The sequence below is a fragment of the Eublepharis macularius genome, chromosome 11 (assembly GCF_028583425.1).
Source record: "Eublepharis macularius isolate TG4126 chromosome 11, MPM_Emac_v1.0, whole genome shotgun sequence".
NCBI lineage: Eukaryota > Metazoa > Chordata > Lepidosauria > Squamata > Eublepharidae > Eublepharis > Eublepharis macularius.
The window spans coordinates 68,979,458-68,996,347 of NC_072800.1; the positions used below are offsets into that span (position 1 = coordinate 68,979,458).

The 16,890-nt window shown below is 46.9% G+C and overlaps 1 protein-coding gene across 1 annotated transcript; it reads left to right on the forward strand.

Annotated features, from left to right (window-relative positions):
• The first annotated feature begins 953 nt into the window (after positions 1–953).
• MSRB2 (methionine sulfoxide reductase B2) lies at positions 954–13,170 on the forward strand. Its single transcript, XM_054992088.1, has 5 exons — positions 954–1,145; positions 4,217–4,329; positions 6,417–6,493; positions 10,879–11,026; positions 12,975–13,170. The coding sequence occupies exons 1-5, from the start codon at positions 1,028–1,030 to the stop codon at positions 13,080–13,082; spliced, it is 564 nt and encodes a 187-aa protein (XP_054848063.1). The 5' UTR covers positions 954–1,027; the 3' UTR covers positions 13,083–13,170.
• The last annotated feature ends 3,720 nt before the right edge of the window (positions 13,171–16,890 follow it).

Here is a 16,890-nt window from a genome sequence, read left to right on the forward strand (position 1 = left end):
TAAAGTGTCCTCAAGTCATAGTTGACTTATGGCAACCCCTGGTGGGGTTTTCATGGCAAGAGACTAACAGAGGTGGTTTGCCATTACCTGCCTCTACAACCTTGGTCTTTGGTAGAGGTCTCCCATCCAATTATTAATCAAGGTCAACCCTGCTTAGCTTCTGAGATCCAAAGAGATCAGGTTCACCTGGGCTATCTAGATCAGGGCACATAGTTGTTGTCTGACCCAGTTTTAAGCTGTGTCCTATGCATTACACTCAAGGGGGACAGCTTGGATAGAGAAAAGTGTTTCTTCCTCTTCTATAATAATAGAACTCAGGGCACTCAGTGAAGGTGATGGGCAATAGTTTCAAGACAGACAAAAGGCAATACTTCTTCATTCCCCGGTTATTAAGTTGTGGAATTCACTACCGTGGAGGGGCTGACCACTAAGGGCATAGATATGTCTTTAAGAGGGGACTAGATTGCTTGACAGCCGTTTGCAACTATCTGGCTGGGCGCACCAGTGATCTACTTGGGGATCTCTTCTAGTTTGAACCTCTGAAGATGGAGTGTGCATAGAGAAATTCCTCGAGATTTTGTGGGTGGAACTTGGGAAGGACGGGGTTTGGGAAGGCAAGGGACCTCAGTGGAGTGTAATGCCCTAGAGTCCACCTTGCATAACAGCCGTTTTCTCCACGGGAACTGGTCTCTGTGACCTGGAGATCAGCTGCAATTCCGGGAGATCTCCAGCCACCACCTGGATCGGCTCCAGCCTCCAAATCCGCGGAGTGTGGGTCCCAAGTTTTGCCTGTGGAACTTCCCCTCAAGCGCAGGAGCCTTTCCAAGAGGGCGCTCGGGCGACCTTCGCGTCTCCCTGGCAGCGGAGATAAGGCGACGGAAAGGCGGAGGCCGGGCCAGGCCAGGCGGGGCCTGGTGGCGGGCGCACAGGCGCGGCTTTGTCGTTGGGCCGCAGGGAGGAGCGCTCGCGGGACGGCGGAGGTGGCTGGCCGCTCTTTGGCGCTGCGCCCGGCGGCTCGTCGGCGGCCATGGCCCGGCTGCTCTCCAGACTCCCGCGCTTGGAGCTGCTGCTGCTGCTTCAGGCGCCCCGAGTGGTGGGCGGCGGCGGCGCCTGGCTGGGCTCCCGCGCGGCTCACTCGGACACGGGTAGCGTGCTGCGGTCGCCCCGGGGACCGGAGGGGGGCTGCCGCGCCCTGGTTTCTGCCGCGGGGTTGGGTCAGCGCGGGCTCTCCTTGACGAGGCGCAGTCCTAGGCAGGTCTCCTCGGGAGTCAGCCGTATGTTATTCATTGGGGCTTACTCCCGGGCAAGCGTCCTTCTTAACAATCCTGAGGACACTTTTCTGGGAGTAAACCCATTGAATAACACGGGAGTGCTTTCTGAGTTGGCCTGTTTAGGGCTGCTGTCCCTTCTCCTCGAGGAGGCGGTGCGTGGAGCGCCTCCTCCCTGCTCTCCCGCCTCAGCCGGCCGAAACGCCCTCTGCTGTGCCGCTGTGCTAGCCCTCTGGCCCCCTTGCGGCCGTCTTGATAATCCCAGAGGGGTGGCCCTCTACTAGGGTTGCCAGCTCCAACTTGGGAAATTCCTGGAGATTTGGGGTTGAAACCTGGAGAAAGTGGGGTTTGGGGAGGGAAAGGACCTTGGCATGGCATAATTCCATAGAGTCCACCCCCACCCCCAGTAGCCATTTTCTCCAGGCTAATTGATCTCTGTGGCCTGGAGACCAGTTGTAATTCCGGGAGCTCTCCAGCCACTACCTGGAGGCTGGCAACCCTACCCTCTAGTCTGTAGCAGCAAAACAGGAGTCCAAGGCACTCTACAGGCTGAAGTGTTATTCCAGCCCAAATTTTCTTGGGGCAGACCTCGCTTCATCTCGTAAGAGCCAGGAGTCCAAGGCACTCTACAGGCTGAAGTGTTATTCCAGCCCAAGTTTTCTTGGGGCAGACCTCGCTTCATCTCGTAAGAGCCAGGAGGACATCTTGAGAGCAGCAGTTTTTTTCCATTCCACTGTAGCGCTGCATAGGCAGAAATTCATGCAAGCGTTAAAGACCCAGGAATCCTCTCGAATTATTTGGCACTAGCTGGTTTTGGCAAAAAGGAGCTTAACGGGTGGACTTTCCGCCAGCCCTTTCTGTGCTTGTGCTGGAACCAGTCCTGTGAACTGATTCTGCTTGTGTGTGGAAGTTTCACACTGGATTGGGGGGATCTGAAATAAAGTGAACGGCTCTGATCCAGCTAAACTTAGCTATAGCTAAGTCCCGTTGAACGTAATAAGATGAAAGTTCTTAATGACTGCCTTGATTATTTACAAAGCACCCAAAATAAGTAGGTGCTGGACAAGTGTTAAGACTAAACAAACTCTGCTTATGTTCAAAAGTTTCCCCAGGTGGTTTAATAGGGACAGTTGCAGCCCATTTTCTCTGGACTGGAGTCTTATTTGTTTTGCTCTGGATTGAAATAAGAGAAAGCCAAGAGGATCCAGTTGCTGAAGGGTTGGATGTGAACCTTGGAGTGCCGGCTGAAATTCCCAGGCTGGCCATGGATTCACAGGGGCAAGGCACTCTTTTCAGTTTTTCCACCTGTAAAATGGGTAGAATTATCTCCTTTAATGTGCCGAGGGCAAGCAAGTTGGCCAATGCAAGCATTTTACAAATGCTTGTTTAATAAGGGATGCGATGACTCTCACCTTCTTCCCTCATGTTATAGTCTGAAATGTTGCTGTTGTGCAACATGACAAGGAGCAGCGGAGCAAGGCTCCTTTGAATAAATGGTGGTTGCTTGGCCCCCGTGCTGGGTGCATTGTTCCTTCTCTCTTTGCCTGGCTGAAATGGGTGTGAGGTGGAAGGTCTCGATATTGCTCTGTTGCCTCCATCTTTTCCTTCCAGAGCCTCCCCTTCAGGAACTAAACATGATAGCACAGTGTAATTCACAAAATGGTGCATCAGCATGGAAACTTTGACGGGAGTTGGGCAAGAATCTTTTCAGAATCTGGTCCCCTTAAGCTTTGGAGGCTGACAATTTCAGTTGATGTGCAGAATTTCAGTTTCTGTTGAGTTGCAGAATAATAGGATTGCAGGACAGATGTACATTGTAGGATGCATATAGCTGAACTCTCGTGTCCAAGGCATGAAAAAGACTTCTGCTCCTCCCACCACCACCTTTTTAGCTTGTATGCTAATATGTGCAGGCGGCTGTCTAAGTTTTCCACAGTGGTTTTGTTTCCAGGCCTTTTACTACCATCCCACTTGTATGTCTTCCTAAATCCTTCATGGCACTGACCTCAGAACTAGTTTAGCCCTTGGAAAGTAGGACTCTATCATTTTTACTGTGTTTATGCTCATGGCATTGTGAGTTTGACAGTGCTGTCCCAAGCAGGTTTATATCCTTCTCGGCCTGTTGATGTCAGTGGGCTTAGAAGGATGGAACTCTGCTTAGGACAGGCCTGCAAACCAGCCCAGCTGAACGAGAAGATGGCCTTGCATCCTAGAAGATGTCTTAGGAAGAAGCCATCATTCAACGATGGAACTCGGTCCCATGGTCAATCCCTAGCATCTACCAATGAAACGATTCTTCAGTGTAAGGGATGGCAAAGGCCTCTGCCTGAAGCCTCAGAGACAGTATTGATCTAGATAGACCAACGATCTTGCTTGGCATAAGGCGGCTTAGGATGTGTAACTGTTAGGCCAGGTGCGTTGGCTGGCTGAACACGGCACCGTCTGTGCCAGTGGCTTGGTTTGCCTTGGCTTCACAAGAGTGCAAGGAAGACAGATATACCAGTCTGAGAATATAGCCGCTTCCATGTTGCGGTTTAAAAGCAAGGCTAGGGTGGAGGGGTACATGGGGAGAGGGGAAAAGCAAGAGGATGTCTTTCTGAAATCATTTACAGTGTTCTTAGTAACTGCACATAATCCTTTTTTATTGCACTCAAGGCCCTGTTAAACATGACAGTTTCCTACTCATGAATTCTGCTGCCTGTGGTGGGAAGGCTGTTTCTCAGCAGCTGTTTCAACGGCGTGATCTTTCTACACCCTACCAGATGCAGAGAGGCCTGCAACTATGTCGCCTCTCCCTGGCTCTGGTTGTAATTATAGCGTTCCTTCTGGTGCATGTGTATAGCCTCCAATCTGGTGCATGAACACCTGTTCAGTGCGTCGTGGGCCACATATCTGTGAATTGCATTTCAGCACATTCAAATGTGCTTCTCGCTCTCCCCCCTTTCCAGATAAAGATGTGGGCTCTCTGACAAGATATGATGAATCGAGTGTTACCACCGACTGGCAAAAGAAACTGACTCCTGAACAGTACTATGTCACAAGGGAAAAGGGAACTGAATTGGTAAGCCAAAGAGATATAATACTTCTCAAGGAGGCAGGTTATGTATTCTGTATAATATAGAGCCATGTTGAATGCAGTTTCTCATTCCCTCTCTATTGGGAAATGTCATTTTTAGGGCTAAACTCCAAGAGACTGCAGCCGACCCACATCATTAAATGTGTAAAGCAAGGATTTGGGGAATATAATTTAATGTGCAAAAGAGGTACACAGATGAAGGATGTGGAACTTTGCCACCCACGTTTCCCTCTGCAACCTCTCCCAATAGCTGCTTGTCACACAGCTGGGCTCAGGCCTGGTTCACACAGGTGGCAAAGCTGTGAAATGGTATGATGGACTGCTTTGGACCACCAATGGTGGATGCTACCTCTGGCAGCTCCTTGCCTACAAAAAAACTCAGGGCAGATAGAAAAGTTGACACAGCAGGGGGAGGAATGGTTCTGCCTTCTCTCTTTGTTTGCTGTGCTTGTTTTCTCTTTGTGGAGTTTTTAACATGGACTGGAGAAGGAGTCCAAAATATGCAACTACATGATCTTCCACCAGTAGTCTGAAGTGGAGCTGTCCATTCTACCACTTCATCTTGCACATGTATGAAACAGGCCTCCTTCTGATATTGCAAGAGAGATGGAGAAAATGAACTTTGGAGATATTGTGATGGGTGGGGGGACTGCAAGCAGGGGGTGAACACAGTCCATCATGGTCCCTTTGATGGACTGTTGTGAGGGTGATCTGGCTGCAACGTCTGTCACACCATTGATTTGGCTGATCTGGCTGGCTAGGCGGGTGTGCCCTTCCTGCCTCCCTCACCACTCCATGTGCATCCCTCCCGAAGCGTGCTCGGTGGAAGAGAACAACCATCCCAGATAGAAGGAGTGTACCGTTCTTCGGTCAAGGGATGTTTTCAGTCACACGCTGTTTCCACCCTGTGGCTCAAGTATAATTTCTCAGGGTGTGGTACCAACTTGTAATGTCCCCATAATCCCATCTGATATGTATAAATAAAATAAATGTTAATAACTTATTTGGGAGCCATAACCTTTTGCACTTTCTACTTCTGAAAGACTTCCTATTCCCTAAGCAAATATTTTCATACTGCATTAATTTGCATGATATATGCAGGTTGCAGGATAAAACTTTTCCTAGATTTTTAGCTTGGCATACATGTAGTCTCTCCCATAGCCGTTTCATATACTGAATTCATATTTCTGTGGCTGATGACAGATATGAGCAAATCAGGTATGCTGTTTTCCTCTCTTAAGGAAGACCGAATTCAATACAATTGTTTCCCATGTGGTTTTGTTTTAAGACACCCCCGTGTATTGTAATGGGGACCCTCTCTCACAAGTTTCATAAATCAAATCAAGTTATCCCGTAAGATAACAAAGATAAAAATTACAGTGTAAAGACTTTTATGTGTCATCACCTATTCCTTTGATGCGGAAAGCTCAGTGGCGGAAGAAAAAGGTTACACTTTTTCTAGACAAACACGTAGTGTAAATGAGGAATGGGGAATATTTTTTCATCTGAGGGACATGTCTAATTGATGGCTTTGTCGGCTGCTGGCTTTTCCTATTTCTGTTGTTGCTGGAAACAGAAAAATCTGGCATCCAGCTCGGAGCCCTCAGAGTGGCCTTGTCCATCTTCAGTAGGGCTGTGCTTAATGGCACTTGCTCCTTGAGTTGTCTAACAGTTTTTCATGTGAATAAACTCTCTAGCTGATGCTGTTCAGAGTGTTTTTTTTAACATGACTGGTTGCCTCCATATGAGGCAACTTGGCACACTCCCTTTCTTCTTACGTTCTGCTAATAATATCTTAACTTATTTTCAAACAAGAATGATGCGCTGTGGTATAATGATAAGAAAACACTGCATCTGATCCTATGGACTCCATCCTAAATTCAGGGTATAAGGTGAGAGTGGACCACTGTGGGATGGCAGCAGGGGGCAGTGTAGAGCTTGCCAGAGGAATGTATGTCCACCTTACTGCTGCAGAAATCCTCACACACAAGCCTGGTTGCAGTTTGGCTTTGCAAGCTAGCTTTGAAGAAGTAATTGGCTTTTGAATTAGAACTTAATGTACATGTTTGAAGCCTTTTAGTGGAATCTATCTGTCTAACGTGGAGCCCGGGATGTACCACTGCGTCTGTTGCAATGCCCCACTGTTCAGGTAGGACTCCAGCTATAATCCATTTTATTTTTTATGTGCTATGGTTGTATCCCTGCTCAGGAGCTCAAGAACATGGTGTTCTGTTTGTGTTATCCTCAAAACAACCCAGTGGGCTCGGGCTAGGCTGTGTGAGAGAGTGCCTGGTGAAGGTTGCTATAGCTGTGGAAAGTGCAAGTGAAATTCTCTGTCCTTTGCACAACAATGATTGTACTTGGCGGTAACAAATAAATCTTGGCTCATTTGTGACAAGATTGAAGGAGGACGTTGTTGGGAGTTATATGCTCCCTCCCACTCCTTCTTTCCTTCGCACATAATACATAATTAAGATTCTTGGTTTGGAGCAAGCTGCAGTTTGTTGTGATGCCCAAACCAGGTGAACCTGGGTTTGTTCTCTTGCCTGTAGACCAGGATCCTGAATCACAACCTGGTTTGTAGGCAGGAGAACAAACCGCAACTTTGGGCATCGTAACAAATTGCCTTTTGTTCGAAAACAGGAGGGTTGAATTCTTTGGGCTGTGCACAAGGGGAGGCAGCCAGTGAGCCATTCCTGGCTTACAGCGCAATCCTAAGAACAGTGCCCTGGGAGTAAGTCACACTTAATACACCTGAGTAGGATTCTGAGTAGACCTCCTTAAGATTCTTGTCTCGTTTTCATCATGAACAAGCCAAGGATTGTTTGTGACATGTGAATGCTGCCAGTGGCAGTCTCCACCACATGTGATGGAAGAAAAAGATACTTTTAAAAGAATGGAATGACTTTTGATGCTTGCTTATTAAAAAATACTGCCTTGAAATTTCCCTGCATGATTTCTGATGACACCTAGGAATGTAATTTTCTTTTCAAGAAGGCCAAACCTATATATGAGAACTAGATTTTAACAATATAAACCCACTCTTTGGTCCTTGATTATTTAAACATTCCTTCCAGAATTTTACAAAGAAATGGGTATATGGCTTTCCTACTATATCAGTTCAAACTGATAACCCTTTTCCTGGAGAAGATAGAGCTGTAAGCTGCCACGACCCCAGCATCAAAAGTGATCTAGAAACTTCAGTCAGTGTAGACGTCTGCCTTTTGACTGGCATGGACAACTCAATCAATTCTTGCTTGTATGAACCCAGTGAGTTTCTGGGTCTGCTTCAAGGTGCTGGATATTATATGTGAGTGCCATCCATTGCAGGTGGAAAAAAGGTTCTTAAATTCAGTTTTCACAATCAAATTACATTAATCCAGTATTACTTCTGAGCTGCATGTGAATCCTCATATTTTTTACATCTAAAATATAACCCTGTATGCACACTATCCAGAGAATTTACTGTTCACTACTAGAAAATATTTGCAGAGTATTAGGAATACATGGAGCGTAAGCTCCCACTATTCTAGATAACAAATTACAGAACTTTAATGGAACATCAAAACTCGATCCAGTCATAAAATTACAGTCCAGGGTCATACTTCTTAAAATTATCTTTGACTTGATTCAGGATGGTTAAAATGGAGATCAAAGCACTTGGCATATGTTAGAGGTATGGTGTATTGAGGGCTAATCTAAAGCACATGTTTGGGGAATGTCCACTTACCCGTAAATGCTCTGTTAAAATACTTCAAAGGACAAATAGAATTTTGAACCACAGTCTTCTTGTAGCTCTTAGGAAGTTTCTAGCAGAAAATCTAAGTGATCTAACTATTAATAAACCACAGAGAGACAGTTGTGGTTGAAAGCTATTTTAATGGACCACAACATTGGCGAGGGGTTTCTCCAGTAAGTAAATGTGGATATGGAAGACACAGAGAACTGCTGGTTCTAAAATGCAATAAAATTGCATTGGTCTCAACACAGAGATGTTCTTCTGCTTCGGTGGGCTGTCCCCACAAATTTGTATGAAGAATCCCCCATACTCACCACCCCAAACACATAATCAATGTGGTTAATTCTAGCAATGTATGAGGAGAAGACTTGATTCCCGTCACCAACAGCCAATCACTGTGGACTGTTCTGGCAGCATTTCAGTAGAATGTGAATGGGGTCTGTGTGTGATTGGATGAACAGCTTTGGGTGCTCCAGGCAAGTTCATACACAGCCAGCGGGAAACAGAGTGTTGGGTTAGGATCTGGGAGATCCAGGTTCAAATCCCTGCTCTGCTATGAAAGCTTGCAGGGCCGTCTCGGACCAGTCATTCTCTTTCAGCCTAACCTGCCTCACAGAGCTGCGCAAATAAAATGGAAGAATGATGTATCGTGCCTGAGCTCTTTGGAGGAAGGGTGGGATAAAAGTGTACTAAATAAGATGTAATTTCAGACGAGGACCCCTGGCTTCAAATCCCCCTCATCATGCTGCTGATGTCAGACCGCTCAGGTTTTCAGCCTCATGTGCCTCTGGCATGGTTGTTGCAATAATTAAAAAGAGCACCTAGGGGAGAGGAATCCATGGCCAGCATGCAGAGCTGCTTGGGCAGTATAAAAATATAGTCGGTAGATGGGTAGACAGGGCCCCCTCTCCGTCCTGTTCCTCTGGCAGCAGTGACGGATCTTGTACCATTCAGGAAAATGGGGGGGGGGGGGTTGATCGCAGGGGAGACCTGAGAGACACTTTTCACTGGTTTATGTGGTTTGGCTCTATGTGTGCTTCTATTTGCTTCTTTGCAGTTAATGGAGCTGTGTTAACTTTGGAGCTCATTCCCCTTGATTAGGGAGTACGAAGAGGAGCATTCTGGGCCCTGGGGAGGGATCCATCTACATTTTGACATAGCAGGCCATCATTGTTATGTGTAGTGCCCACCTGGTTTATCTCCTGTCTTATCCCACAAATGATGACATTTAGATTGTGTAACGTTTGTGGACAGAAATGCCACTCTGATTCCATGGTATAGAGCCAAAGAGCAATTAAGTAAAGAGGCTGAAGTAGGCACATATGGCAGGTACACTATGCCTCTTAAACAGCCTGCAAAACAAATCTGGATAATTAAAATGAAAACTTTGGCCAGAAACAGGCTACATTAGCCGAATTTTACCGTTTTTTTACAACTTCTTCAATAGTGTTCTGCATTGCAGAAATTATGGATTGGATCCAGACTAAATTTTTCTGTGATAGACTAGAACTTCCCTGCCTCCTCCTTCCCGCTGCAGCCAATTTGTCCACAAAATGCAGCTCCTGGGGGATAAGAGCCCCTGAGGAATGACATTGGGGAGGGGGCAGTGGAAATAATCTGGATCCAGCTTCTGTTTGGTTAACTAATTTCTATTAAAATGGAATTTTTTTTAAAAAAGTTTGTGCTTGGACTTCTGTCTTGCCCTAGAAACTTTGTGTGTAACTCAGCCCAGGTTAAACACGGTTGAATGCTACAAATGCTAATCTTGCTCATTTATGGAACAAGTCCTGTTGAAATTAGTCCAGCCTGCTTCTGAATAAACATGCTTCAGCTAATGCTGTACACTTTGTGATTGCAGTGGGAAAGTTGAGCGTGTGCTTAAATCTCTCCCATTGAAACCTACAAGTCTTTTAAAGTGCTTGCTTTATGGCTGAACTCCTCGCTTCCCCTTTCTATCTTAAAAAACAGCCATGTATAGAACCCCTGTTTTTTCCTTAGCTAATGAATGCTTGGAAACATGTATCGGTTTAGGCAAAACAGCCTCGATTTTACTTTCTGTTTAGAGGAACATAAAGAGTGAGGAGACGTGCCTTTTAATTCTGCAGTTTTGGTTGTCAGCATTTTCATGCACCACTAGGTGGCTGTAAAGAACAAACATTGTGGGGTGCTGCGTGCCAAAGCCTTGCACAAGAGAGTAAAAAGCAGGAACGTTTGTAGGCTGTTACCTCTTGAGCAATTGCAAATATTCTCATTTTCAGTTCTATTATACTGAAAAGGAATGATTTGATTAAAGTGTGAAAACTCCTTTGTTCTTCGCTTATGGTTAGCAAGGGTTGTGAGGATGAAATGGAGGAGAGAAGAATAAGGTTAGCCCTTTGGATTGCCACTGGGGAGAAAGGCGTAAATATAAATGGAGGATAAACAAAGGAAATAAATAAAAGGGTGTGGGTAGCTGGCAAACTAGCCACTGGTGCGAAGCTCTGACTATAACCCAGTTGGGCTGGAACAATGAGATTTTTTCCCAAGTCTTACCTGTGTCAAGTGGGAATAATCCCATTGGTTTGCTGGGGTTTCCTTTCATGCAAGATTTTTAGCACTGCATTTATGAGGCCAACATTTATCTTCTAGTTGGGGGAGGGGGGATAGATATCAAGAACCCTGTGAGAAAGACGCCTGGGGATGGGAAAGATTAAACAATGTAGCTGGAAGTAATGATGTTCCTTCTTTACATAGTAGAGCACGTTTATATAAATCAATGCAGCACTATTGATATTCAGTTTTAACATCCTCAATAGCTCGGAGAAGAAGTATGATTCCGGCACTGGCTGGCCTTCCTTTTCAGAGGCACATGGGACATGTGGGACAGATGAAAGCAGTACTAATGTCCTGAGACGGCCCGATAGCTCACTAGGATCAAATGCCACAGAGGTCCTTTGCAAACAGGTACATTTTACTCATCACATTTATATCCTTCCCTTCCTCTACAGGCCTCAGGATAGTGTCTGCGGATGGGGGTCTCCCATTTTCTTTATCAAAACCTTGCACGATCATTAGGCTCACCCATCCAGGGTCATTCCAATGTATTGCATCGCTCCCGTGAGGATTTGAACCCCATGTCCAAATTCAGTATGTTATCTGTGACAGACTGGAGGCTGGCCCGCCTCTGAAAGATAAAAGAACCAACCTGCAGTTTCATCCCTTAGCCTGTGGGAGTGCTGTTCCAGCATCCAATCACTTTTCAGAAGGGGGATAGAATATTGGAGGGAAGCACGGCAGCAGAATCAGAGCCAAGCTACAAGTGACGCCTGACACAGGTTGGACACTTGTCAGCTTAACTCAAGTTTTGATGGGAAATGTAGGTGTCCTGGTTTTACAGCTTGGCTTTCCATTACAGCTGCAAGACCAGGATGCCTACATTTCCCATCAAAACTTGAGGGAAGCTGACAAGTGTCCAACCTGTGTCAGGTGTCACTTGTAGCTTGGCTCTTAGTTGGTATCTGCCTCACCTGGAGAGCAGACAGTATCAAGGGCAGCGCTGCCTGATATGGTGGCCAAGTGGTTTCAGTCCCAGTGGTTTAAGCTTCCTAGAGGGAGAGGACAGAGTGCCCAATTGTGAGGCCTGTCTCTGGTGATGAGCAGACATCGTACTCTTTAGTACTTGGGAAAGAGTAGGCTGTTGTGAGTGGAATCCTGAGTGAGAGAGGATCCAGCTTGGTGGCTAGTCAGTCAAAGCCTGCTTGTAACTGCAAGTGTTAAAGGGAATTCAGACCACAACTCGAAGCCATAACTAGATTAGGTGCCTCAAGCAGGCTTCCCCCTTTGACTGTCTGGAGGGCTGTGCTGCTGAATGGCTCCCTAAAAACAACCTGAACATAAACAAATCATTATTTTTATGCAACTCCTGCTTCATGACCTCCATGTCCTTGTTCATCCCAAAACATACCTCAAGGCTGTAAAGCCCAAAGTATACCCGCTACCCCAGCAATACCTTCTAACTGAGGGGAACAACTGAAGAGAGAGTTCTATTTTAAAAGAGCCCGATTTCCTCAAATCAGAAGCTATGTGGATCCCCTTGGTTGACTTACAGGAGTCTTACACTCTTCATAGCGTATTTTCATGGAAGGAAGCAAAAAAATATATAGCAGTAAGTGTGGCATTCCGTTGGCTTACTATTGTGGTGATGCAAAAGTGGTGGTGGGGGAAGCACATTCATTTGTTTAATTGTATGAATCCATCTAAAGACACCACCCAGAGCTCTTTGGAGGAAAGAGGCACTAAAAATGCAATAAATATACTTCTGCATATCATATATGCAGTCCCAGATGACCCAAATGTAGGAACTTCTGGGACTAATCTTGTACAGAGTATTTTTTAAACATTAAATATGATAAATGGCTGGGCAAGCTGATGTTAAAAAATTGATGGGAAATGTAATGATGTCCCTATGGGTTGATGATACATATACACAAGGAATCCGCACTGGATTTCCTACTTGCAGGAATGTGATTAATAAAACAGTGGAACTTGGATTGAAAACATGAGTACATTCTTTTCTGTTTCTCTTTCATTTATGGTTTGAGCTGGTTTTAAATGGGATCTTCTCTAAAACTACTTTTCACATCGGAAGCCTTCTAATTGGAACAGAGGGTTTTTTCACAAACAGGTTTATATACCCAGGAAAAATTGTTCAGAATACCTGGATATATGGATGTACCCAAAACAGAGTCTAAAGGGGACAGAAGCTGGTATTAAATATGGGAAGTCATGACTGTATGACAGTTGCAGAAGTAATTGGCCCTTTTGGCTATGAAACCAGTCTCTGTTTAATTTATGTAGATGTGCTTTCATTTGAGAAGCCAGCCCTGCAATCAAGTCTGTTCTTCTCTTGCAGTGTGATGCTCATCTGGGCCACGTGTTCAGTGATGGTCCCGAGCCATCTGGGCAGAGGTTCTGCATCAACAGCGCTTCATTAACATTTAAACCGAGCTCAAGCCACTGAGGCATGCAACTTTACAACCTGTGCATCAATATTGCTTTAATGCTCTTGTTCACCACAGAGAGCCACCTAGTAAATTTATTAGGAGCCAGTTGGCTGTAACAAATGTGCTTATTTCATGTACATATAGTTAAAACAATTTGCCTGCTTGTGTGTGCCAAGCCATTGATGTGAAGAAGTACAGTAGTTATTCTGGGATGGCACATGATCCTTTGAAGCAGCTGCCCTGAAAAGCAGAGCCTGGATAGTGTTCTTGATGTGCTCAAAGCCCTTGCACATGCAAGCTGTTCCATTAAATCCAGGGCAGGCAGCAGAGCCACATGTACAAAAGAATGCACATGCTACATTCGGCAACCAGTTAAACGTTACTTTTAATTTTTTTATGTTATATACAGTCCACCTTTCTAACTGAGACTCAAGGCAGATTACACAGTGTGAGTTAGTACAGTCAGTTTCAAGGACATTTCAATAAACAATGCAATAGGGTCTATAAATGCAAATTTGCAAGCATTTAAAACTAGCAGAAATATGATACAGAGTTGGAGAAATGCTGAAACAGAGCATAAGCAATTCTACGCATGATACATCAAGCAACACAAAACAACCTCAAACTACCCAGTAGGATCATACACAAAGCCACAGATAGCAAACAGTAGCATATAGTAATAATGTCTCTAGTCCCTATCCCTCTACTGATGCTTCCTTCACAGACCACTTCCTTACAGTACAGCCTTCTTGAAAACGTTTACCTTGTTGTCAATTTTTTATTACAGCAATCAAGAGGATGGTTGTTGTGGGTTTTCCGGGCTGTATTGCCGTGGTCTTGGCATTGTAGTTCCTGACGTTTCGCCAGCAGCTGTGGCTGGCATCTTCAGAGGTGTAGCACCAAAAGGCAGAGATCTCTCAGTGTCACAGTGTGGAAAAGATGTAGGTCATTTGTATCTACTCAGGAGGGGTGGGGTTGAGCTGAGTCATCCTGTAAGAGTTTCCCAGGGTGTGGAATGCTAATGGCGGGAGGCTTCACTGTATCCTGAGGAGGTTCTTTTGCATATGGATTGGTACTTGATGTGCTAATCTTCTCTGCAGGGCTATTGTCGGGGATAGAATGTTTTGTTAGCCTGGTGTTTTTCAGAACTGGAAACCATGCTCTGTTCATTCTTAGCATTCTTAAGAATGAACAGAGCATGGTTTCCAGTTCTGAAAAACACCAGGCTAACAAAACATTCTATCCCCGACAATAGCCCTGCAGAGAAGATTAGCACATCAAGTACCAATCCATATGCAAAAGAACCTCCTCAGGATACAGTGAAGCCTCCCGCCATTAGCATTCCACACCCTGGGAAACTCTTACAGGATGACTCAGCTCAACCCCACCCCTCCTGAGTAGATACAAATGACCTACATCTTTTCCACACTGTGACACTGAGAGATCTCTGCCTTTTGGTGCTACACCTCTGAAGATGCCAGCCACAGCTGCTGGCGAAACGTCAGGAACTACAATGCCAAGACCACGGCAATACAGCCCGGAAAACCCACAACAACCATCGTTCTCCGGCCGTGAAAGCCTCCGACAATAAATCAAGAGGATGCAAATAACGGGTTGAATCTGGTGGAGGATTTCCAGACATGCAAAAGGGGTAATTTCCCCTAATTCTTCTCTTTTGCAGCAGATTTTCAGTTCCCCCTTCATGCTGTTCCTGGAGGTCCCATGCCCCAGGAGTAACATTTCCAGGGGGTATTTAGGGCTGTAGTGGGAGGGGGAGATAAGAAAGTAATCCCTCACTGATAGAAATCTTTCCATCAGATGATGTCTTTGGCAGGATCCAAGCCAACAGTTTCAAAATTTAAATATAGGTGTATTCCAGCTGTCTATTAATTGTGACACAACTTAAAATATAATATAAAAGCTACTTAATGAGCTAGAAGAGAATGTGACATTTTGTATAGAAGGTGCCTTATTGTCACAGCACCAAAAAGATGTACAAACAAGTTTCAGTCCAAAAGCCTTGTTTCCTCTCTAGCTGTTGGCAGTCACATGTAAAACAAGCATCCATAAATATGAAGGTCCCTTCCCTCTAAAGGCGTATCTAGGTAATCCATTAAGGATTTAGTGGACAAAAGTGCACTATGGATAAAAGTGCAGAGGCACATCAATAATTCATCTTCGTTCTTCTGTGCCTCCATACATGGGGACTGCGCAGGCGCAGGCCAGCCGCCGGAGAATTTTCTAGAGCTTCCATGGCTCCGAAGGGGCCGTTTGTCGCGCGCCTCAGCGACCGTCTTCCCGCCCAAACGGTCACGTGCTACTCCAGCGACCAACGGCCCCTTCCCTCAGTTCTCTTCTTGCCGCCGCTTGGAGAGAACGTGAGCTTCGTTGCTCTGTGCTTTTGTGCTTCGTGCCTTTCTCTAACTGATTGCTTGGCTTTTGACTTCAGACTTTGTGACCTCGACTATTCTTCGGATCTCGCTTTGGACTTTGACGTGGACTCGGTAATTTGACTCGGACTGTTTTTTGACCCTTCTTTCGCGTGCCCCTGAAGATGGCCTCAACGGCTCTCTTCAAGCATTGTCTCCAATGCCACACCAAGATGGCCAAAACCGATGGCCATGAGCTGTGCCTCTTTTGTTTGGGGGAGACCCACAACGTGTCGGCCTGCAAGATCTGCCAGGGCTTCACCGACAAGGCCCGGCAGGATCGGAGGGCCCGACTGAATTCGTCACTGTGGCAGTTGGTCATGTCCGAGGGGACCCCGTTACCTAAGGCCGGCCCTAGCCCCTCTGCCGAAAGGCGCTCAAGAGCTGGCTCTGTGGCCTCCGCGAGGTCGGGGTCGAAACCGCGTCCCCCAAGTGCCTCGGCGTCGAGAGCGGCCTCCCCAGCGCAGGGTCCGGCGCGGCCACCCCGCAGCGCGTCATCCACCAGGTCGGATTCGAGACCGACGTCGGAACCGAGGATCCTGGTGCCGAGTCCCCGGTCGGAACCGACGACCGGTTCGATCCCTATAAAATCTAAGAGGTCGAAACCGAGGTCCCCTTCGAAGGCGAGGAGCGTGTCGGTTCCGAGGTCTTCTTCGGAACCGGCAAAAAAGAAGAAGAAGACCAAACATCATCGGTCGCTGCATCCCGCTCCCCAGGAGGAGGTCATCGTGCTTCCTCATACGCCTTCCCCTCATCTGGGTTTCCCCGAACCAGAGGGAATCGCCGTGCCGGTGCCGGATCCGATGGCCTTCAAAACGGTGCCCGCAGAGTTTTCGTCGGGGCCGGAGCCGAGCCCGCGCCGTCGGAGCCGACCATCTCCTGCCCTTCGGTCGCCGAGGTTGGAACTGAGCCCGTCTCCTCATCGGGGCCGTCCATCTCCTGCCCGTCCATCTCCGCCTGCTGTCGGTCGTGAGCGACGCCGGTCCGGGGACAGCATTCGATCTGCCCGATCCACTGCATCCCGGCATCGTCAAGCCTCCTACCTTCCCTCGCCATACCGTTGCCAGTGGGAAGGGGCACCTGCTGGGTTCACCGAGTCGGAACCGGGGCCGTCGACGTCGAGGCGAACGTGGTTTCCCCCTCCAGTCCAGGGTGAGGACTCCCAGCACGGTTCCGAGGAAGGAGAAGTGGAGAGCCTGGCCGAGTACCAGTCGGAATCCTGGTCTGAACCATCGCCGGCTGATGATCTGGTGCCATCTACGGGCTCCCCGTACGAGGACCTCCGCATCTACGCCGACCAGATGGCGAGGATGGCCCAGGCCCTCGAGATGGACATCTCCTCGGCGACCCCACAGACCAAAGACAAGCTGCTCAAGCGGATATACGGTGACAACCC